This window comes from Bos indicus x Bos taurus, chromosome 13 (assembly GCF_003369695.1).
Source record: "Bos indicus x Bos taurus breed Angus x Brahman F1 hybrid chromosome 13, Bos_hybrid_MaternalHap_v2.0, whole genome shotgun sequence".
Classification (NCBI taxonomy): domain Eukaryota; kingdom Metazoa; phylum Chordata; class Mammalia; order Artiodactyla; family Bovidae; genus Bos; species Bos indicus x Bos taurus.
The window spans coordinates 70439478-70464664 of NC_040088.1; the positions used below are offsets into that span (position 1 = coordinate 70439478).

At 41.3% G+C, this 25187-nt stretch overlaps 1 protein-coding gene across 3 annotated transcripts in view; it reads left to right on the forward strand.

Moving 5' to 3' along the window:
• Positions 1-25187, forward strand: part of CELF2 (CUGBP Elav-like family member 2) — an 884302-nt gene that overhangs the window by 438916 nt on the left and 420199 nt on the right. For all 3 annotated transcript variants that reach the window (XM_027560192.1, XM_027560188.1, XM_027560184.1), the window contains one exon: positions 19284-19319. Coding sequence is in view for 2 of the 3 variants with exons in the window: in XM_027560188.1 (XP_027415989.1) it covers positions 19284-19319 (36 nt within the window). In the remaining variant the exon portion in view is untranslated. The remainder of the gene's footprint in view (positions 1-19283; positions 19320-25187) is intronic.

A 25187-nucleotide genomic window follows, 5' to 3' on the forward strand; every position in this document is an offset into this window, starting at 1 on the left:
TGTTTGTTTCTTTATTATTGAGTTGCATGAGTTGTTTGTATATACTGCCATTTATGATACCATCAAAAATATTAAGTGCTTTTGAGTAAATATGACAGAAGAGGTAAAAATCTATACAATGAAAACCACTAGTCATGCAGAGAGAAATGATAGAATACCTAAGTAAATGGAGAGAAGTAATACCAATTTATGTGTGAGAAGACTCAATATTGTTAGGATGTCACTTCTCTCCAAACGGATCTATAGTTTTAATGCAATACCCATAAAAATTCCAACAGGCTTTTATAAGTTAGAAATTGACTAAAATTTATGTGGAAATGTAAAAGGCCTACAATAATCAAAATAACTGTGGTAAATAAAGAACAAACTTGGAAGGTTAATACAGCATGATTTCAAGACTTAGGATCAAGCTGCAGTAATCAAACCAGTGTGATATTGACAAAAAGATAGAACAAAAGAACCCATAAAGAGATCTATACATATACAAACAACTGGTTTTCAACAAAGATGCAAAGACAGTTTAGTAAGAAAATGATAGGTTTTGCAACCACATCATGCTAGACCAACTAGATAGCCACATGCAAAAAATTAATAAATAAACGTTGATTCTTACATCATACAAAAATAACTCAAAATTAGCATAGGTCTAAATACAAAATTGAAAACTATAAATCTTCTAGAAGAAAACATTAGAGAAAAATCTTTGTGACTTTGGATAGGCAAAGAGTTCTTAAATACAGTTCTAAAAGTAATGATTCAAAAGTTAGTGCTTGGAGTTTATTTTAAAATATCCTTGTTTTTGAGAGAAATCATGAAGAGAAAGAAAAGTCACAGACTAGGAAGAAAAATTTGTAAATTGTGGCTCTGATTAAAAAGAATCCTGAAAATGAAACAGAAAAACAAATAACTAAATTTTTTTTAAAAAGTGGACAAAATATTTGAACAGGCATTTCTCCAAAGAAGGTATAAAGATGTCAAGTAATTACATGCAAAGATGATCAACATCATTAGTTTCTAGGGAAACCCAAATTAAATCTACAATGGGCTACCACTCTACAGCTGTTTGAATTTCTAGGCTAAAACTGAAGACGGATCATACCAAATCATGAAACTTTCGTATACTCTCCTGCACTCCTCATAGGTAACTGTAAATTGTTACAGTCATATAGGTGACTGTAAAATGATACAGTCACCCTAGAAAACCATTTAACAGTTTCCTAAAAAGATTAAATATACACCTGCCATATGATATAGTCATTCCATTCCTGGATGTTTACCCAAAAGAAAGAAAATCATACAATGTGCATACAAAGACATTTACATGAATGTTTACAGCAGCTTTATCTGTAATAGTCAAAAGATGGAAATGACCCACGTGTCCATCAAGAAAAGAATAGATAAACAAACCATAGCACATTCTCAGAATGTGCTCAGGAATAAGGAAGAAGGAACTATTGATACAGGCTACAACATGTCTGAATCTCAAAGTGATTACGCTGAGTAAAAGAAGCCAGACTAAAAAAGTAATACTGTACGATTCTATTTATAGAAAATTCTAGGAAATGCAAACTGATATGGAGTGACAGGGCAAATCAGCAGTAACTTGGGGATGGAGGGAGAGACGGGAGGAAGGGATTACATGAGGCAGAAGGAAACTCTTGGGGTAGATGGTATGTTCATTATCTTGATCGTGGTGGTAGTTTCATGGGTGTATACATATGCCAAATATTAATCAAATCCTACACTTTAAGTATACTCCATTTATTATATGTAATTATACCTTAATAAAGCAGAAATGGACTCTTCCTAAAGGAGAAGGAGGGGAGGAGAAGAAAGGAAGGAAGGAGGAGAGGAAGGGAGAAAGGGGAATTTCAGCTCTCTAGGAAGCTTTCTGGGAGGCTAGGTGAGTGAAAGGAAAGAATTTCTTTCAAGCCCCCAGTGTCTCCTAATTTGATTGGTCTTAACTCGGTATATGAGCTACCAGGCAAGTCCCACTGGGATGTTTGTTTGCATAGTTCTAATCACATTAACTTTTAGCAACTTCTCTGTGATATCTGTGGAACATCAATGTTGCAGCAGTCTACCGTCTCAGAAAAAACTAAAAACTTTCTTCTCCCAGGAAGTTAGCTGGAAAAGCGAGGCGCTCCACATAGAACCCAGGCCACAGGTATCATCCAGGACTTGTTTTTCTATTAGTAGAAAAACCTCCTCACTCTCTACTTAACCCTTATTGCAGAGGATTCTGTTCATTACAAAATATTCCAATAAGCAGGCTCGATTGAGGAAGATACAGTTGTAAAACAAGTGAGAGATGGATCATATTCTTTACCCAAAGTCCCCAAAGGGCTCTTCTAAATAAGAAAGCTTTCTGAGGACATATTAAATTAATGTAATATATATATAAAAATGGCTTTGCATGCACTTCAGGAATGTGTCTACATGCTTTAAGCCAGCCGGACTGAGTGAAAGGAGGTTTTGCAAAAGCAACGCTTTCTGTGAATGGGCCCTTTCTGGTCCCCCGGAAGCTGGCAGTGAAGCATCCACAGGACTCACCTAACTGCCTGCATCTGTGTGCTTCGCGGGGACCTCAGGGACCTTCCTGGTGCCCCTAGCAGGAGGCCCTCTGCTCTGCTCAGCTGTCGAGGGGTGACCTGGGTTCTTTGACGCCCTTCTCCAGGGCAGATCCCCAGGCCTGTGCTCGTCCTCTGCCATGCGCGACTCCGTGGTGGTGTGGCTAGACCTGGCCTGGTGGTGACGGGAGTGGTAAGTGTCTCTCTCAGATAGGCAGGCGTTGCAAGTGGGAGCAGGTCGTGTGTGCAAGCCTGGTCCGCACTCTGGACTGGTCCGCACCCAAACCTGTCCCCTCCCAGACCAGCCCGCAGCCCTCCCCAGGACCTGGGCACAGGCGTTGCCCACCTCTGCTACCTTCTGGAGATGCAGGAATCGGCTGGTGCACCTGGGAGGGCCCTGCAGCCTGCCCCCAGAGAACTGCTGCCCAGAGAAGGAGCCCCACTGTTAGGGCCTCCACTCGGCTGCACAGCCCTGTTAAACAAAATGTTTTGTGTGTAGAACTGAACTTTTCTACGCCCAACTCTCCCCTCTCTGCAGAGGCCAACACTTATCTGCCTCCCATGCATCCTCCCAAGCCTGTTTCTCTGCTTTTCCATCTTCCAGCGGACCCATGGAATGTCTCGCTCTGTTTGCTTTTAACATCAGTTCAGTTCAGTTCACTCACTCAATCATGTTTGCAATCTATGGGCTGCAGCACGCCAGGCTTCCCAGCCCATCACCAACACCCGGAGCTTGCTCAAACTCATGTCATCAAGTTGGTGATGCCATCCAACCGTCTCATCCTCTGTCATCCCCTTCTCCTGCTTTCAGTCTTTCCCAGCATCAGGGTCTTTTCCAGTGAGTCAGTTCTTCTCATCAGCTAGCCAAAGTGTTGGAGTTTTAGCTTCAGCATCAGTCCTTCCGATGAATATTCAGGACTGATTCCCTTTAGGATGGACTGGTTGGATCTCCTTGCAGTCCAAAGGACTCTCAAGAGTCTTCTCCAACACCACAGTTCAAAAGCATCAATTCTTCAGCTCTCAGCTTTCTTTATAGTCCAAATCTCATATCCATCCATGACTACTGGAAAAACCAATAGCTTTGATTAGATGGACCTTTGTTGGCAAAGTAATGTCTCTGCTTTTCAGTATGCTGTCTAGGTTGGTCATGGCTTTTCTTCAAAGGAGCAAGTGTCTTTTAATGTCATGGCTGCAGGTCACCATCTGCAGTGATTTTGGAGCCCAAGAAAATAAAGTTTGTCACTGTTTCCATTGTTTTCCCATCTATTTGCCATGAAGTGATGGGACTGAATGCCATGGTCTTAGTTTTATGAATGTTGAGTTTTAAGCCAGCTTTTTCACTCTCCTCTTTCACTTTCATCAAGAGGCTTTTTAGTTCTTCTTCACTTTCTGCCATAAGGGTGATGTCATCTGCATATCTGAGGTTATTGATATTTCTCCCTGCAGTCTTAATTCCAGCTTGTGCATCATCCAACCCGGCATTTCACATGATGTACTCTGCATATAAGTTAAATAAGCAGGCTGACAATATACAGTCTTGATATACTCCTTTCCCAATTTGGAACCAGTCTGCTATTCCATGTCCAGTTCTAACTGTTGCTTCTTGACCTGCATACACATTTCTCAGGAGACAGGCAAGGTGGTCTGCTCTTCATATCTCTTTCAGAATTTTCTACAGTTTGTTGTGATCCACACAGTCTAAGTCTTTGGTGTACTCAGTAAAACAGAAGTAGATGTTTTTCTGAAATTCTCTTGCTTTTTTGACCACCCAAAGGGTGTTGGCAATTTGATCTCTGGTTCCTTTGCCTTTTCTAAATCTAGCTTGAACATCTGGAAGTTCACAGTTCACATACAGTTGAAGCCTGGCTTAGAGAATTTTGAGCATTACTTTGCTAGTGTGTGAGATGAGTGCAATTGTGTGGTAGTTTGAACATTCTTTGGTATTGCCTTTCTTTGGGATTGGAATGAAAAGTGACCTTTTCCAGTCCTGTGACTACTGCTGAGTTTTCCATATTTGCTGGCATATTGGGTGCAGCACTTTCACAGCATCATCTTTTAGGATTTGAAATAGCTCAACTGGAATTCCATCACCTCCAACATCAGCTGCATTAAAACTCAGTGTATTCTGCAGTTTATTCTTTTTATCCTTCAGTATGCCTTGGAGTTCTGTCCATTTTAGAACTTACATGGCTACCTCATACTTTCTAAAGACTCCATATTAACTCCACAGTGTGGACATGGAAGTTTATTCCATGGCCTTATTTGTAGGCATGTAGATGGTTTTAGTTACACACAGCACTGTGATATCCGTGTGCATGCGTGGTCAATCGTTCCAGTCGTGTCCGATTGTGACCCTATGGTGTCCGATTGTGACCCTATGGACTGTAGCCAGCCAGGCTCCTCTATACATGGGATTCTCCAGGCAAGAATACTGGAGCGACTTGCCACGCCCTCCTCTGGGGGATCTTCCCCAACCAGGGATCAAACCCGAATCTCTTGCGTCTTCTGCCTCACCAGGGGATTCTTTACCACTAAGTCACCAGGGAAGCCTGCTGTGATGCCTGCAGGTAACCTTCAACCCTACACCTGACCCTGAGAAGCATTGTTTGATGTCTTATCTGCTCTCAAAACATCCAGTACATTCAGACCTTTTCCACAGAAAGTATCTCTGTCTCAGAACCAATAAGATAAAAGCTTATAGATTACTATTAGTAAAACTGGAAAGTGAAACTTTTTTCTTAGATCCGTTTCTCTCACTCTGGCCATTAGATTTCTATAGAGATCCACCCAGATTATCATCTTATTTTTGGTGTCTTTTGACCATGATTAGCCATGTGTTGTGTGGTTTTCTTCTTTAAATCATTTATTGTAGAGTTAGACAGGCCTGGGTTCAAATTGACTTCTCTGAGGTTCAGTTTTCTTATCTGAAAAATGGGCATCATATAAGTATGATTCACCCTTGTGGAAAATAGAAGATGGAATTTATATAAAGTGCTAAGTGATCAAACCATAGTAAGTATGTGGTTGCTGGCTGTTATAGAGTAAATGATAAACTCTGCAGTGTAAATCTATTTCAGTGTTTTTAATATAGAGGGGATTTTTAAAACATGTGTTTGTTTGGCCTTATCGGGTCTTAGCCGTGTCATGTGGGATCTTTCGTTGCATCCCCCTGGTTGTGGTACACGGGCTGGTCGCAGCACGTGGACTGAGTTGCTCCCCAGCATGTGGGATCTTCCTTCCCCAACCAGGGATCAAACCCACGTCCCCTAAATTGCAAAGTAGATTCTTAAGCACTGGACCACCAGGGAAGTCCCTTGAGTGACTTTTTAACAAGAGCCATGACTCAATGTATTAGCGTCTTTGATGCTAATAGTCTATCTTGTGGATGTGACTGTTATGTACTTACTCTCATACAACTGCACGTGCCCATTTTAGGCTTATGTTAATTGCCCGTATGTTTGGTCTAAGTTTAGTGAGCTATTAGATAATCTCAAAGTTGTAGAGGACCTTAAAAGATGATCTGTTCTAACTCCCTTCTCGTCATTCCCGGGTGTACAGACCTGGTCTAACAATTTATTTCCCAGGGCAGCTAATTCAACCAGATAAGTGGTGAAAATATTCCCTAATTCCCAAAGTGGTATTACCTAATTGTCTTCTATCATCAAAGTCATTCAGGTGATTAATTTTCAATCATTCCCTACATAAATGGGAAGGAACTGAATCTTCATCGATTCAATGTATTCAATTTATTGAGCGCTTTCCGAGGACCACTGTCCATTCTGGGTGCTGATGATAGAGATGAACAGTACCCCGTGTGACTTTACAGTCTAGCAGGAGAGGCAGCGCTAAAGTGTTTATGAGTTGGAGTCTAGATTTACAAGAAGGTAACGTTTTGCTGATAGTAATTAGGCACTGTTTCTATTAGGCTGATACTGACCTTGTGCTCCATGACATACTAAGCCAAGAGACAGATTTGGCACCATTCAGGGGTGTCTTAGTTTTGGCATTGCATAGTTTAAGCAAGGCAATGGCACCCCACTCCAGTACTCTTGCCTGGAAAATCCTATGGACGGAGGAGCCTGGTAGGCTGCAGTCCATGGGGTCGCTAAGAGTCGGACATGACTGAGGAAATTCACTTTCACTTTTCACTTTCATGCATTGGAGAAGGAAATGGCAGCCCACTCCAGTGTTCTTGCCTGGAGAATCCCAGGGACAGGGGAGCCTGGTGGGCTGCTGTCTATGGGGTCGCACAGAGTTGGACACAACTGAAGTGACTTAGCAGTTTAAGCACTGCATAGTTTAGGCACTGCATAAGTATGCCATAAATTAACAAAAAGACAGTGGTCTGTCATATAGAACAAGTGAATGAGGCTTTCAAACACAAGCAATTTTTTTTCCCAAAAATCTTGAGCAGGAAAACATACTTTACAAATCTAGCATTTTCTTTTTTTTTCAATTAAATGACACACATACATACACAACCAAAAGGGAAAATTGTTTTCTAGGTTGCAGCAGGCCCTGGAGATTTAAATACTGAAACCTTCTATTTGTACCAATAATTCATATACAGCTAGATGGGGTGAAAAAGGTTAATGATGGAATTTTTTTTTAAGTATGTTTCATTGACTATAAATGGCAGATCTGACAGTTAAAATGAAAATTGTTCCAGAAGAAACTTTAGTCAGACTAATTATTTGAGACGTTATAAGGATATATAATTATGTTCTTCACCTTTAAAAAAAAGTTTTATTACAAATGTGCTTTTAAAGAACAAGTAGAGAAATAAAAGCTGTAATTGTTCTTAATTATAGCTAACTGTAATTGCACTCGATTGCAATACACTGAATATCACCAGTGGCTAAAGAAATTCTGGCATACAGACAGTGCACCCACATTCAAGAGATGAGGTACAGATTCTGAATATTCTGTTATCTGTAATTTAGCTCTTTTACTGCTGATTTCGTTTCTGTTGGTTTTATTTTATTTTATTTTTTAGCAATTGTAGAGATATGATTGTCATCTGTGAATGTGTTGAAGGTTGGAGATTTCATCTGGGGTTGGTTCAAAACCTCCATCGCCACAGAAAAGACATTATGGCGATTGTTGAAGGAGAGAACTGGATGTGACCCACTGATTGAATACACAGATTTGAATTTCTAGAGGTAGTGATGAATACCAAATGTAATTTACCCAGCAGGACCCACGTGGCCTGGAAGATGAGAGAGAACACATCTAACACACCTAGAACACCCTAACTTCCTCTTTGCTCTCAAGTCATTCAGACGGGTAAATTAAAGAAGCAGGAACGCATCCATGAAGGGGAGAATTTTCTCTCACTCCTCCCTTTGTGTTCAGAACTTAGATGGAATTCTGTGTCTGACCAGACCTCCCTGCCTGCCTTTATAGTCAGAAGGGCCGGGCAGGAGCCCCTGAGTTGACTGTTTGGTCACAGACTCCTGAACCTCTTAGCAGTGCAGTGCACGAGTGCTCAGTCGTGTCCGATGCTTTGCAACTCCATGGACTGTAGCCCGAGCTCTTTTGTCCATGGCGTTTCCCAGGCAATAGTACTGGAGTGGGTTGCCATTTCCTCCTCCAGGGGACCTTCCAGACCCAGGGACTGAACTCATGTCTTTCGCATTGGCAGGTGGATTCTTTACTACTGAGCCACCTGGGAAGCCCTGAACTTCTTAGAGCCTTACTTCACTTGTCTGCAAAATGAGGCATACTGATAGGGAATCCACTTCCTCATCCAGGAGTATACCAGGGCAGACTGAAAATCAAAATGAACCCACCCTTGGACACTAGGGGAGAAAAGAAGTAGGTTCTTTAGCTTCCAGAGAAAGGGGCATTTTATTATGCATTTATTATGTCCACTGCTCTAAAAGTAAAAAAATAGAAAACCAACAAAGAAACAAGATTCCCCTGAATCACGTCGGAACAGCCCTTATTACTTTTCAGTGTCCATGGATGGCTACTATAAGCTTTCACCATAGCTGGATAAGCTTTGACAGAATTTCTGGAGTCTTTTTTTCATTAAAAAATTACTTATTCTAATTTAATTAAAATTTTAAAATTTATTAATTAAAAAAAAACAACAACAACAACAAACATTTAATGCCTTGGCCTGAGCCCTGTTCCTGACAACCAGTTGTCACCAGGTCTGCACGGAGAGAAGCCGTCTGAGGTCCTGTCCTTTTGGCCAGTCTGCGCCCTGAACAGAAGCGTATCTGCTCCTCACTCGGGATGTTGGGTGAAAACAAACAAGGACAAGAGGCCTGAGCTCCAGCTTGTGCTCCTTGAAGCCTGACAGCCCCCAGGGCCTGGCAGAGCCTGCAGGGCCAGTCTGTAAAGAGGGGAGGAAGGAACTGGACTCCTAGCCAGTCTCCAGCCAGGGATTCAAGAGCTGGTGTAACCATCTCTCCATCTTTCTGATGAAGTAGCTCCATCCCCCGTGGAGTTTGACTGTGGCTGTCAGAAGCCTCCTTCTCCTTCTCCTTTGTCTCCCCGCACCATCCTCCCTGTGTCTTTGGTCCCCTGCTGCCCTCCCCCAGGTCAGAGCCCATTCCAGGAATGCCCACACAATGTCCGGCAAGCTCTCACATCCACTTCAGACTGGCCAGTGGCTTTTGTGTTTCATTTTACTATTTTTGGCCACAGCATGTGGGGTCTTAGTTCCCCGACCAGGGATTGAACCCACACCCCTGTACTGGAAGCATGGCGTCTTAACCACTGGACTGCCAGAGAAGTCCCTGGCTTTCATATTTTATATTCTTGGGAAGGGCGGCATCTATAAGACAAAATATCCTTCCTCTTGCTAAAGTCTTTTCATCAGGCAGGACTTTGGCGCAGTTACACTGATGAAGTCACTCTGGATTTGTTTTCCAAAAACCTCCACAGGAGGGGCTCATCATGTGCCGGCATGGATAAAATCCCACCCTGCTCCTGACACGTGGGCATCCCTGTGTGCGGGCCTTGGTCTCAGTGGATAACTCCCCTACTGGGTGGTCAGCCTTGTGAGGGAGGGGTTCACGTATATTCATTTCCCGCTCCATCCTCAGCACATAGAAACCAGCACACAGTAGGAGCTGTAGAAATATTTGTTGAACAAATTAATAAGTAAATGCTAATGACAAATGCTAATGAACTCAATACCCATACACGTCAGTTGATGGATTAGGCCATTAGTCAAACATTACAATGCAGGCTGGTGTTTGCAAATCCCTCTTTGATCCAGAAATTATCAGGAGTGGGGATGATTTTCTCTCATTAAGAGGACTTATTGGTGATATTATGTCTCTGGGAGCTAGGAGAGAAAAATTAGGCTTTTATTTTTGCACAATGGGCCTCATTTTAAACTGACTTATCAAAGAAAAAATTATTTTCAATTAATAACATGGGGGGGCATATTTTCCCTTATGAAGCTCACTTATGAACTGCAGTACAGCTTCCAGCTCAATGATTAAAAAAAAGTAAATGCAGAGGTCTTATAGTAACCTAGTAACTACCTAGAGGGTGTAGTAAGCTAACACCCTTCCCCACGGCAGGAGCCGAGTGTTTAAAGGATGGTTGGTTCAGGTACTTACTGGATCATATCATGTAACCATGCTGGATTTCCAGAGCAGAAAGAGCATAAATGATTAAGAGGTAAACCCATGAGTGCGGAGATGTCATTCTCCTTCTTCTGATTCCACCAACAAAGTCCAGGACCGCCATCTCTCTCTCAAGTGCATTCCTGGGCTAAGTGTCAAGATGACATTTTTGAAAGAAAAGACAACAAAAGCCCTTAACACCATCTCCCACTGACTGAAGGGACAGCAGCAGTGTTGTTTGAATAGTGGCCCAACTCACAGATGACAGTCCGGGTGCCACGGTACCTGAGGCAGATTTGACTAGAAGAAACCTGGGGTGATTTTGTTCTTAAGGCCCGTGAGCACAAGAGCAGAGCCAGAGGCACACATTTGTGGCTGTTTTATAGGAAGAGTGCTAAAATAATCTGAAGAAATCTGGAGCCCACACAAATCTTAGCAAGGACTCTGAGTCGGACTGGCCTATTCAGAAGGAAAGAGCTTCCATGGTGGCTCAACAGTAGAGACCCTGCCTGCTAATGCAGGAGACTTGGGTTCGATCCCTGGAAGATCCCCTGGAGAAGGAAATGGCAACCCGGTCCAGTATTCTTGCCTGGGAAATCCCATGGACAGAGGAGCCTGGCGGGCTACAGTCCGTGGAGTCACCAAGAGTCGGACACGACTGATGAACTGAACAAGTGACAAGTCAGAAGGAGGCTGGATACATCAGTGATGAGACTAAATTAATCTTCATGCAGCCAGTCTTCTGGCAACCCACATCGCATGTCTGCCCACTCCCACATGCTAGTTCCCAGGACCCCGCTGTATGACTCTGTTTCCTGAGGATTTGGTGGGCAGAAGTCCCATCTTGCCTTGGTGGCTGCCCTCAGCCTGAGTTAAATACCTAATTGATGTAAAGAGAGACTCCACCTGGTGGACTATACACTCAGGCATGGTGGGTTTAACCCCTGCGAGCACAGACGAGGCAGAAGGAGCGTGAAGTGATACCTCTTGTGAAGCAGGTCCGCAGGCGGGACCACTTCTGTGGATGTTGCCGGCTGATACCTCATTCACTTCCACGCCGGAGTGGACTTGAGAGGCTGGCCGGCCTCTTAGCGATATGAAGTGTCTCTTGTCGAAACCCGCAGTTTTCTAAGTGACTGGGTGAGTTTCCCTGAGGATCTCGTCTCCCCTTTTAGTTTATCGGTATTTAGAAAGTACAGGTCCAGACTACCATTTCTTTAAGTTACAGCATCACCTCATATTGCCTGCTCCACTCACTGGGTACCAGTGAATAATTGCTTGGAAAAAAAAAAAAAAGAGAGATGCAATGCAATAGTGCAAAGGAAATAAGTAGACATAAGAAATGAAGGTGGGGGTAGAAGTCGTTGCATGTCATGCCTTCATATATTCAGTCCCCTTTCTATAGAAATAGCCCTCCTATGGAAATAATAGCTCCCCTGTGACTCCTACTATTATGTATTGATACTATCTCCTACCTTGCCTCATTCTTCTTCATGACATATGCTATGTAGTGCCATGTGCTGTCATATCTGAGTCTTTGTGACCTCATGGACTGTAGCCTGCAAGCTTCCTCTGTCCATGGGATCTTCCAGGCAAGAATACTGGAGTGGGTTGCCATGTCCTACTCTAGGGGATCTTCCCGGCTCAGGGATTGAAACCACTACTCCTGTGTTTCCTGCATTGCAGGCAGATTCTTTATCCACTGAGCCATCGGGGAAGCCTACATAAGGTGGTCATAAATACCCATTTGCTTTTTTGTTTTTTGTCTGTCTCCCGCTTCTAGATTGTACAGTTTCCAACAATGGGGCCATGTTTTGTGGTGGTTCTCTGTTCTGGCACAGAACCCAGAATAAATGAGTGGATGTAAAATATGTATACATCAGATCTGGTAGATACTGAGAGCAAGCAAGGCAGCAGAGTGACCACAAGCATAGAATGCCTCTGTCCATCACTAGCTGTTTGGCCTTGGGAAGCTATTTAACATTTTTCTGTCTCATTTTCCTCATCTCTATTGTAGTTGAATCATAGTTAACAACGTCATGAGGCTTTTAGATGAGTTAAGTGAGTGAACGCATGTAAATGGCCTAGAATAGTGGCTGGTATTAAATAAGAGCCCAGTGAATGTGAGTTATGCTGTGTGAGTGTGTGGTGTGTATATGTGTGTAGGTTTCACCATGTAAGAGTAATTGCTTGCATTTATACACAAACGCACACACAAGCCCACACACATTTTAATTATGGGAGTGAAAGTTGAGGAAGGATAAAGTGATAGAGAAGAAGGGCCAAAATAAAGAGATTATAAATTCAAAGAAATTATCAGAAAGAAAGAAGTTGGGATGAGTGGAAGGAGAAGTGTCTTTGACTTTATCAGAGAAGACACTTTAATCTCTAAGGTGTTGTAGATTTCCCAGACTCGAAGTTCACCATGTAGGAAAAAAACTGAACTGTTCTAAATTGATATATGAATTTGTAATGATGCCTTGAAGCTAATCTTTTTTATCTATGTATTATTTGGAAATAGATCCAGCTTTAAAGGCCCACTGTTTGCCCCAAGCACTGGATGACCAAAAAAAAAAAAAAAACAGACAAGGAAAAGAATAAAATCTAGTTTATTGTAATACTTTCACCCTTACCTCTTATGACCAGAACATTAAATCATTTACAGGGGCAGGCAATAAAAATAAAAGGTATTTTAACTTTTTTTTTTTTTTGGTCTTTGTACTTTTGGAAGAATCAGAGGTGCCAATGGAGAGAAACAGTCCAAGTCTTAAAAATATTTATCATGCTAGCACACAATTAACAGGGGGGTTCTCGTGTCCTCTGTTTTATAGTTTGTCAGCTAATTTTGGAAACTGGCAAGCTGCACAGAAATAGATAGCTCTTGCTTCAACACGTCCTAAAAAAAGAACTGTTTGCATAGTTCAAGAATGGGATGGAATAGGGGAGGATGAGGAAGACCGCTATTTCAAACAGCTAAGAAGAGCTGGCATCACTCTGTGCGCCCTGGGAAATGTTCTACACATTTAAAATTAAAATCGTTTTTAAGAATTGCTAAGTAATCTACAAAAACTGTAAAATACACATGAGACACTTGTCTGCTTTTGCAAATACTTGTCTCTTCTAGTTTATTTTTTCCCCTCTTTGGTAAAATGGAATTTATAGCCCAACTTCAAATTTGCAGAAAGCTTTCCTGTCTGTTCACACTGATGATTGATCCAGCAACGCTAGATCAAAGGACAGCATTATTATTCCATTCTGGGACTCAGCAACCCCATGAGGCAGAAAGAATTGTCCAAGGATATCAACCTATCAGAAGTGAATACCCTCCATCATTTTGGTCTATTTCTTAGCCCCTAGGACAACTCTGTTTCTCGGAATATATGACTTCACTTTGTCATCTTTTTCATCGTTGTTTTCGTTCAGTTTTTAGCATTCCACTCTCTTCTTGAAATCAGATTATCTTGATCATGACAACTAAGGAAAGAAAATTAGTGCAATTAAATTCCAAATATTGCTATAACTAAAACGGACATTTTAGAAAATTAAGAGACTGGAATTACCTGCCAGCAGACAATGTTTGATGGTTCTCTTGCATGCTTATTTATTGAGTGTCTGGTAGGTGCCAGGCACTGAGTATCCAAAACCTTGAACAAGAAGCGATCTTTGACTTAGAGGAGCTTTCACTAGTGGAAAACTCAAAACTATTCACCACTGAATACTTTACATAATGTCCTTTACTGGAGTGTAAACACTTGGAAAGAAGGATCAGGATTTATTTCCTCTTGGTGCCACTGAAAGCACCCAGCACAGTTTGTGCTGAACATAGCCTCAGTGCTCAGTGAATATGCTGGATGAATAAACATTAGTGATGAAGATGATTTATGCTTAGAAAGGAGTGTTATTAATGGACATTGTGATATGTATAAGTTTATTGAAAAAGCATCATTCTTATGGCATCTTATTTTCAAAAGGCTTAATTTTTTAGAGCAGTTTTAAGTTTATAGCAAAATTGAGGGGAAGATACAGAGATTTTTCTTATGCCCCCACCCCTACTCAGGCATAGCCCCCTCCAGCCCCCACCACAGTGGTGCGTTTGTCACAACTAATGGACCTACGTCGAAACCAGAGTCCATAGTTTGCATTAGGGTTCAGTCTTGTACATTCTATGGACTTGGACAAATGTGTGCTAACATGTGTCTACCATTATGGTGTCATAAGAGGAGCTTTACTGCCCTGAAATTTTTCCATATGGCATCTTCTTTAGGTTCTCTCAATTGGGTTATGAAGGAAAAGTGTATAAAAGATGCTTAGCATGTTATACTACGTTTATTTTCCTCAAGGGTTTCTTTACAAAAGATATAAATTCATGAAATGTGAATAATTCAGATGATTTGTTAGCAATAAAGAAAGAATAAAAGTGAACAAGTTATTATTTTAAAAGCTCTGGTGTTCTGATGATCTCAAAAAATGGCCATTGGTTGGTGAATCCTCGCCACATTCTGCCATCAGATACAGTGGTTCTTTCTATTTTTTTTTTTTTTTTAAATCATGGAGCTACATGCTCCAGAGGAATCATCAGGTTTTGTCAGTAACATAAATTAAACTGTGTTCACCCATTCATTTATGTTCACCAAAAATTACATTTCTTATGAAATAACGTCTGTAATTCTAATGTGAGTACATGGCTATATAAACGATAAATTTCCCCCTGCTAGTACTAAGTGAGTGGAAAGCATAACTTTTTTCTAGCATTTGTCTTTTGCTATAAAGGCAAGGCAAACACCTGAGTCTGTGGATGTACTGAATGGAATTCTGCATTGTCTTTTGTGCGTAAATCACACCTATAATTCACCATCTAGGAATTTCTAGTTTACTTAAGAGGAATAAGAACTTGGAGAAACTTGTGACAACCATGCCTTTTTTCTCCACAGTATTTATAGTTGTCTTGTCCCTAGACCTAACTTACCATCAATTTTTCTTAAGCTTGTTGACTGGAAAAAAAAAAAAAAAAGTACAACCTAAAAGTTGAGAATTATGTTTCATTTGGCAGATGAAACTGAAGACTTAAGCCCAGGATGCAGCCTCTCAGATAGCTCTGAGGAACTGCTCCAAAGAGAAGCCAGGATATATCAGAGTTTTTGCAACAAAGACCAGGTAGTCAAAACATTGAAAGGTTCCTATTAAAGAAAACCAGATATCTCAAGCTAAGGAATTCAGTTCTTCTCAATGCTTGGAAAGATGCAAGAGTCTGGGCTCACTGAAATCATTCCTTTGACATGCACCTCAGCTCTGTGTGGCCAGTGTCCTTCCTTCCTCATCGTGAGTCTCCTCTGAGCATGCTGACGGAGGTGACTGCAGCAGCTGCCTGCTGGATGGTAGGCATCCTGTTTGTTTCCTAAGTTCGGTCAGAGCAGCTGTAATGTGGTGGCTTGATGGCTGCAGCATCCTTTGCTAAGTGATAGGGAAGGCAGCATTTTTTCATTGATAAGCTGCTTGTCATTTTTAATCTTTCCAGAGAACCCAACTCAGTTTTCCTAGAAACAAGAACTTTTCAGTACCTGTACGTGTTTGTGTGTGCTCAGTTACTCTGTCATGTCTGATTCTTTGCAGCCCCATGGACTGTATCCCGCCAGGCTCCGCTATCCAAGAATACTACAGTGGGAGTGCCATTTCCCACTCCAGGGGATCTTCCTGACGTAGGGATCGAACCCATGGTCTCTTGCGCCTCCTGCATTGGCAGACAGATTCTTTACCACTGCACCAGCTAGGAAGCCCTTACATCATGTTTGGTTAGAGATTAAAATGAGTCCCACTAACACAGACAGGTGGGGAACAAACACAGTGTACTCTTGGTAAGCGTGCAAACTTATGTGATGGTGCAAAGTGAAACAGGCCCTCCTGAGAGGGCTCAGGCACCATGTTCTTCCAAGAGAATGGAGATTGTTGGTTAATCCAGGAGGGTTTTGAAACAGGTCAGCTGCAGATTTGAATTCTGCTGCTGTGTTGCAGTGGTTCCCCACTGAGGGCAGTTTTCCCCCCAGGGGACATTTAAAGACGTTTTGATGGTCACAGTATGGGAGGGGGGATACCATGGGCATCCAGTGGCTAGGGGCCAGGGATGTTGCTGAACATCTGCAAAGCACAGGACAGTCCCTCACAAGGATCATTTGGCCCGAGATGTCGTGATAGTGCCCAGATGGAGAAGTACCGCTACTGTGGTTTAAATGGATTTATGGTAATATAGATCCAATGTAGTTATATTAGATACCACGGGAACTTCCTGGAGAAGGAAATGACAACCTGCTCAAGTATTTTTGCTGAGAAATCCCATGGGCAGAGGAGCCTGGCAGGCTACATGACAGTCCTTGGGGTCGCAAAGAGTTGGACACTACTGAGTGAGCGAGCACACACGGGGGGACTTGTTATATTAAAACACGTATAGTCTTCGAGCAAAAAAAGGAAAGGGAATTGTACCTTCACCCTGGGGTGCTGCTGTTACTATGATCAAGTTCTAAATATAAAATTAACCCTCAAGGTCAACAAGTAGGTCAGAAAAGTTCATTAATTCCTTCCTTACAAATCGAATAAGCATTGACTGAGTGTACATATATTTTGGACTCAAGTAATGAAATGATAAATAAAAAAATAGAATTTAAAAGATACTTCTGTTGTGATACCATGTTATAAAGGAAGACTGAGGAAGGGGTGCTTCTTAGCTGGGGGAGGGGGTGGTTGGTGTCCACAATTCCAGATTCTGTTTTGAAGGAAAATGTTCTTAGGCAGGCATGAAATTCTTAAATGAGATGAATACATGTGAGGCCTTCAACAATGTAGTGGACAAGGCTCTCAACTGCGGTTTTGTTGAAGGAGTGGAGCATTCTCTCAAAAGCCAACTTCTAGAGCAATGAAGGCCAAAGCTTTAATAGTATGTGGTTATTTGGGGAAGAGCATTTCTATAGGAGCTGAAATTATAATCACTTATATTTTTAAAGCAGCATGGCTCTGTGGGAACCAGCCTGTCCCTAGAGTGCCTGGGTGCTGTCACAGACAATAGGTGGGAAGGAGTTCTAGAAACTAGGAGGAAGCCCTCTGTTTGGATTAAAATGAGTATATAAAGACAATGCAAGTTTCAAGGTGAGATTCTTAACCCAGGATTGACATATTGGCTTTCTGAGGTCCATGAAGCATTATAATTTTACACCACGTTTTGTGTATATGGGCATGTCATGTGTATATCATTATTTTGTCCTGCATAAGGTGTTTGTATCTTTTCTAAATTTATGCTTAATTGGAGGATAATTGCTTTACAGTGTTGTGTTGGTTTCTGCCACACATCAACACGAATCAGCCAGAGGTATACACTTGTCCCCCCACCTTGAACCTCCCTCTCACCTCCCACCGCAGGTGTTTATATCTTTAATGAGACTCTCTTTTCTTTTCTATTATAGGGTATTACAAGATATTGAGTATAGTTGCCTGTGCTAGACAGTAGGACCTTGTTGTTTTTCTGTTTTATGCAGAGTAGTATGTACCTGCTAATCCCAAACTCCCAATCTATCACCCTTCAGCCCTGTCCCCTTTGGTAATCATAAGTTTTTCTATGTCTCTGAGTTTGTTTCTGTTTTGGAGATAAGTTCACTTGTGTCGTATTTTAGATTCCATTTATGAGTGACGTCATACAGTATTTGTCTTTCTCTGTCCAATTTACCCACTTAGTAGGATAATCTCTGGTTGCGTCCATGTTGCTGAAAATGACATAATTTCACTCTTTTTATGGCTGAGTCGTACTCTTGCCTGGAAAATCCCATGGACGGAGGAGCCTGGTAGGCGGCAGTCCATGGGGTCGCTAAGAGTCGGGCACGACTGAGCGACTTCACTTTCACTTTTCACTTTCATGCATTGGAGGAGGAAATGGCAACCCACTCCAGTGTTCTTGCCTGGAGAATCCCATGGACAGAGGAGCCTAGTGGGCTGCCGTCTATGGGGTCGCACAGAATCTGACACGACTGAAGCGACTTAGCAGCAGCAGCAGCATTCCATTGCATATGTATATACTATCTCTTCGTATGAGAGTCTTAAAGGGATTATATGACATGGAGAAGATTATGCACCACTGTTCTAAGAATTATACTTTGCATCCCTCTGTCTCAAGTTAAGCCCACTTCTGCTTTTAGAATATCTCAGCAGTAAGCCTCCATCTCCTCCATCTCCTTGCACCCATTTCTTCCAAGAACACATCTGTAGTCAAAAGATAAGATGTGTAATTGGAACAGGTTAGCTCTGAAATGTATCTCTGGTCGTTCTTACTCATGTGCTACAGAACTTCCATCAGTGACTTGTCATTTCTGCCATGTTAATTGTCATAGCATCTGTGATTAACCCTTTGACCTGGTAGGACATTGTAACAAAGAAATGAAAACAGTGGTGGTGGTGGTTTAGTGGCTAAGTCGGGTCTGACTGTTGTGATCGCGTGGACCATAGCCTGTCAGGCTCCTCTGTCCATGGGATTCTCCAGCCAAGGGTACTGGAGTGCGTAGCTGTTTCCTTCTCCAGGGGATCTTCCCAACCCAAGGATTGAAGCTGGGTCTCATGCATTGTAGGCAGATTCTTTACCACTGAGCTACCCAGTAATTTGCTGCTAAAAGAGTTGGATTCTGTGCTGGACATGTTACTTCATAAACCTAAGGTGACAGGGACCAGTACAAAGACACACCCTCAAAGAAATTTGTTCCTAAATGATTCTCGGAAAGAGAAACAGGTGTTTTGTTCAAATGGAAAACATCCAAAACTTGGTTTGGGATTCTTTTCCCACTTATTTTCCTTCCATATGTTGTACATTTTAAAGTTGAATGTTTTAAAATCAGTTAAGCTCAACCACCAGAAAGCAGAGGCAGATATTTTGCATGCGTGTAGAATTTCCTTGGAAAGTAACCATTGAAACACTTAGGGGAATTAATCAGAAATGTGATGTGTTGATTTTAAGTTTCTAAACAACTGCAAATACAGTAACTTCTGCACCCATATGATACTGGAATGCCTTGGCACATTAGATTATGGCTTTATTAAACACATATTTATAATTTGTCAAAATAGGCTAATCATGCTTATCTTCTTTTTCTTCCAGAGAGACAACCACAGAATTAGCTGGAAGTCTACCAAGGTGAGCAGTGAGCTTTGTTTATTTCTGTACGTGAGTTCTGATACACCCCCCTGACAGAAGAGCTGTAGCAGAATGAAGCAGAGGTATTCTTCATTTTCTCTTCCTCATGTTAGATTTTAAGACCTCTGCTTCACCATGTAAACGCCAAAAACTGGGTATAAGTGATGTAACCAAGAGGTAGTGAACGTGGTGTCCATACGTGACTTAGAGAAGTCATTCTCGTCCCATGAAAGTTATGTCATGTACAGGGGTCCATCGGACCTATCTTCTCCACAGACATCATAAACATGCTACTTCCTGTGTTATATTCATGGGTACTGACAATCTAAAGACATACTGAATTGTTTGTTTGTTTTTTTTTCCATGATATCCATTAGTGGTATGGGCTTCAAGGATTGTAGATTTGTGAAAATTTTGAGCTTCCCCTAAAGAACTTGCATCATGGTTTTGTCGATAGCATAAATGCATTTGTAATTCACATTTGAATAACTAGTTACTATCTCACCTGGGAAAGCAATCAGTATATAAATTGATTGATGTCTTTAATGTATTTTGGATATGTCACTATATGACAGAAGACATGATTAACAGAGTGCCAATTATAGGCAGCTAGCCATCAGAAATGATTACCACTATCTGTTAGAAGAAAGAAGGAGAGAAAGAAAGGAGGCAGGAACGTTCTAAGAGAGATTTTCTGGGCATCACACAGAACACCTAGCATCGTGCCTGCGTCCTTGAAGCTGCTTGGTGTCCTTTGGTGAATGAACGAATACGGCATGGAGTTTTGCCTGGAAAGTGTTGGAGAGGGAAATGTAGAGACTCTCAAGAAGGATAGAAGAGCTTACAGAATGTGATGATGCACAACACTAGGGAGTCGGGGGAGGTCTGAACCGTCGCCATCTGTTCCAGGACATAAGCTCATGTGGTTGCTTTTTTTTTTTAACATACAGAAAATCTTTGCTTATAGGATCATAACTAATATGGCCAGAAAACTGTTTTCTGTGATCCAAATATTTAAATTACTGTATGTCTTAATTTTTTGGGCTACCATCTCAAGGCTAGCTTGCAGGATTAAAAGCGTTTGTGTGTTCTGGTGCGGGTATCTCCACCGGGTGCGTTTGTCCTGTGCTTTCAGTCTGGAAAGAGTCCCGTGTGAAGACCCGGCATCTCGTCATTTTCTGGGAGACAGAGAGTTGTGTATCTACTCGTGTTTGTGGTGCAGAAGTTAATCCCCAAATAATGGAATGAAGGGTGACTTTTAAACTTTTCTAGAATGGCTAAGGGGTGGGCCACCCCTGTATTGTCAGTTAAGACCCGTGCAGAACTGTAATCATGAAGATAAAAATTATTCAGATGTCTGCAAAATCTGGTGCACACCCTGAATTTAATTAAGTAGCATCCTGTTGTGAATATCAAGTGCCATTTCCCACAGTCACCGAGAATGATCTTTGGTTGTTGCTGGCTTATTACTGGAAGGAGTCTGCTCACTTCTTGAGTTTTGTGGGAGGTATTTTAGTAATGAGCCTACTTATTGTTTCTTTCCATGAATTTTTGTTACTTCAATACTGCATCGTGTTGAGAATAAACACCACCAATCCCATTCTAACTGCAGCATGCAGTCATTGTATGGTGGTAAGGGCGTGAGAAATAATATGTCAGTTATTTCTCAATTCTTCTAATGTAGCCCTGGGCATTCTTTTGACTCTCTCTGGGGACAGTTTAGGACATTATCCACTGACAATTATTTCCCTTCACATTAACACAAAATAATGTGACTATTTGATGATGAAAACTTCTCTTGGCGTCCACTCTTCCAGCTGCTAACGTTTGTCTATTTGTACCATCTTATGGAATTCAATCAGGTGTTCAACTCTCAGCCTTTTTTAGCCATTTTTTTCAAATTTCTTCAGCTTGTCATTGGGATAGTGCAAATGAGCCCTGGAAAACCTTAGTGCATTTAGAACAAGACACCTGTCGTTACTCTGTTTGTCGGCTAATGATTAGTGGAACATGACACTTTGGAGGTTTTATCCTTCTAGTCATAAAAGTGTGCTTATGTGGTGACATCTGGGAAAAATGGAAAATTGTAATTCAGGCAACTGCCACCTTGTGATATGTAGCTGGAAGGAAAGACAGTGGCGTTTCATAGCAGGTTTATGTTTTGGCTTACCTTGGCTTTGACTATCTTCAAACTTTCGGAAAGACCGTTTACAAATATTGCACAAAGATGAGATATTTCAACTTTAATTGCTTTACACAGCTGGCCACTGATTGATACTATTCTGTGAAATGTGCAAATCATATAGCAGTGGATCCTCTCTTGGCTGTTAAAAATGGGTTGAGGTTGAGCTGAGGTATATGCACAAGGTACTTGGACAGACACCTGGGTTTCTTTCATCACTAATGATAACCTAAATGTGTTTTTGGAATTCTTACCATTGCTGAAATTAAAGCCTAGTTATAATATGTCGCCAGAAAAAATTGGACTATATGGGCAACATGCACTAAGCATTGTAATCATATTATAAATATTAAAACCAATGTTCTTGTCAGGATTAAAACAAATATTTAAACTGGCTACGTGTTCTACTTATGCTATCCTCTTAATCTTGAAGTGTTCTGGAAAAGGAATGTATGAGTCCATTTCCTGAGCTGTGAAAAGGATCGTTTCTAATCTTATATAAGACTTCATGCTTTTATTTTGCTGTAGCGAAGATCAATTAAGCAATTGGAACAATTGTTTTTCTCCACTGCAAGCATGTCTTTCAAGATCTTTTTTAATGGTGCAAGGTGTTTAGTTTAGGTAGATGCATTTTAATTAAATCATGGTAAAACCCCAGTTGTTCAGGCGGAATGGAGATACTAACTTAGTTATGATAAACTGGGATTTTAGTATAAAGGATGCCTATACAGAGGGATAACTTTATTATGGATAGCAGAGTGAAGGTGTCAATAAAGTGTTTATTAACAGAGGTTTTACTCTGATCTTGCAATATTAGTGGCTGTTTTTGGAAAAGAGAGAGCTTTTTAATTCCTTAAACATAATCTGCTGTTTCTCAACATAAACTAAACAGAATAGAAAATAAAGCTATTTAATAGACCTTAATAGGAGCATTGTAAAGATGCCAGTAGAGATTCATGAGCAGTTTTTAAAGCTCAACACCCAGAAGTCAGGATGCTCTTTGAAAAGCATGAAGGATTGGTAAATGAAGCTTACAATAATTAAATACATAAATAAGATACTATTTTTTAATGGATTTTAGCAGAAGCCAATGGAGGCAGGGGCCAAAGGTTAAAGTTATAAAAGACACACAGTCTTTTTCTTCTATTTTACTTATTTGTTTAATATTTATCGATTTATTTGTCTGCAGCAGGCCTTAGTTGAGGCGCATGGGCTCCTTGATCTTCACTGCAGCATACGGGATCTCTTAGTTGCAGCATGTGAGATCTGTTCCCTGGCTAGGGATCAAACCTAGGCCCCCTGCTCTGGGAGCACAGAGTCTTAGCCATTGGATCACCAGGGAAGTCCCCTTTTCTTCTACTTTAATCCTGTAACTTAATCTTTTTTCAGTTCTTTCTCAGAGGAGGTTAGGAAATATAAGCATTCAGTGGAAGCAATTTTTTTTTTAGCCTTTTAACACCCAAGGCTAAGAACATCAGTATATACCATCAGATTATCATTTGAGCTTCTCTACCAAGAAGTTAGAACTTGGTTGGTGTGACTATCAGAGAGAAAAGTCATGGCATGGCAGTTTGACTTATGAAATTGTGATCTTCAGTTATAGGTCTTTGTTATCTGAAATTTGAACTCAGCAGATTTCGTATAGTGAAAGGGCAAGGCTGAACTCTGATTGGCCAGATATCTCAGTCATGGGTGTCCCTGATCAGGTAGCAGCGAAGGGAAAAGGTGGCGACAAAGAGAATTAAGGAAATATCTGGCGGCTCAGCTCACCATGTATGCACCATGGGTTTTCAGTTAGACGTTCATTCCCCTGTGGGGGCTTTGGTAGGTAAGAAAAGCTCACATTTCTCATAGTCCTCAATTAAGTTGCTGTCTTCTGAAAGACCTTTAGCAATTAGAAGATAAGAATGTTGGTGACACGAGAAGCAAAGGCAGCAAAAAAAAAGTAGACAAAAGCGGGTCTACATCTTACTGAGGAGCTTCTGCAAAGCAAAGGACACCATCAACAAAATGAAAAACAAACTGTAGAATGAGAGAAAACAATTGCAGATTATGTCTTCTAAGGTTTAGTATCCAAAACATGTAAAGAACTCACACAACTCAATAGCAAAAAAATTCAACAGTCTGATTTTAAAAATGAGCAGAGGACCTGAATAGACATTTTTCCCTAGAAGACATACAGAGGGCCAACACAGGTACATGAAAAGATGGTCAACATCACAAATCATCCGGGAAATGCAAATCGAAACCACAATGAGCTATCACCTCACCCTGGTTAGAATGCCTTTCATCAAAAGACAAGATAACAAGCATTGGTGAGGATGTGAAGGAAGGGATTCTCATGCGCTGTTGATGGGAATGTAAATTGGTGCAGCTACTATGGAAAATAGTATGGAGAATCCTCAAAAAATTAAAAATAGAACCACCACATAATCCGGTATTACTGCTTCTGAGTATCCAAAGGAAAGGAAAACAGAATTTCAAAAAGATATCTGCACTCCCATGTTCATTGCAGCAGTGTTCACAGCAGCCAAGACATGGAAGCAACCTACGTGCCTATCAGTAGATGAATGGATAAAGAAGTCCTAGTATTTACATTCACTGGAATATGATTTGACCATGAGAAAGTAGGGATTCTGCCATTTGTGACAGCGTGGGTAGACTTTGAGGGCATTATGCTAAGTGAAATAAGCCAGACAGACAAAGACAAATACTGCATGATATCACTTATGTGATAAAGATAAAGACAAATACTGCATGATATCACTTATGTGATAAAGATGTGGAATCTTTTAAAAAGTCACAATAAAAAAATTAAAAAGTCAAACACATAGAAAGTAGAAAACTGGTTGCCAGGACCTGGTGGGGACAGGGTTAAGGAAATATGGGGGGAAAATGCTACTAGTTCCAAACCAATCTCATACTAATTAATCTAGAGCTGATGAATATTTCTTATTTTCCTTATTATCCCTAAGAAAGAACAGTTTTCCCAGCTTCCTGGGACCCAGGTCTGTTGCAATTTGATATTTACAACATCCACCATTCATTAATTAATTCAACAAAGGTGCATTAACACTACTTCTATGCAAAGAATGGTTATAGGCTCTGTGGTGGAGAACAAACTGATCACCGTCTCTTCTCCTAAGTAATGTAGTCTAGGATAGCAGGTAGAGATAATCACGGTGCTGGGTGGAAAGTGTTTAATGCCATAAGAAAGGTAGAAAGACATGTCAGCAAGCAAAAGGTACCAGGGAATTTCAGAAATGAGATGGGCCACCTCTAATTGGAAGAAGCAAGGACAGCCTTGTGAGTCAACCTTCTGAGCAAGGCTTGGACAGATGGCTCAGGTCTGACCATATGGCGGTGCAGGGGGCTGTTTCCCCCACACAGAGGGAACATCATCACCCAGAGGAGGTGTGCAGGGGCTGTGCAGGGAACAGGAAGTGGTGCCATCTTGTTGGAGGGAGTGCAGAGACAAGAAGAGGCACTTGGAGATCACCTGATGTGAAGGGTTTAGACCCCAGTCTGAGGAGCTGTTCTTCTCTTTGATTATTATTCATCCAAGAAGAGTTCTAAACTGTTGTTTAAGAAGAGTCATCTGGGCAAATTGACAGAATGGGTTTGGGGAAAGAAAAAAAAAGTTGGCTATTCTCCACAGGGGACCCCACGGGACTCCCAGACCTTAC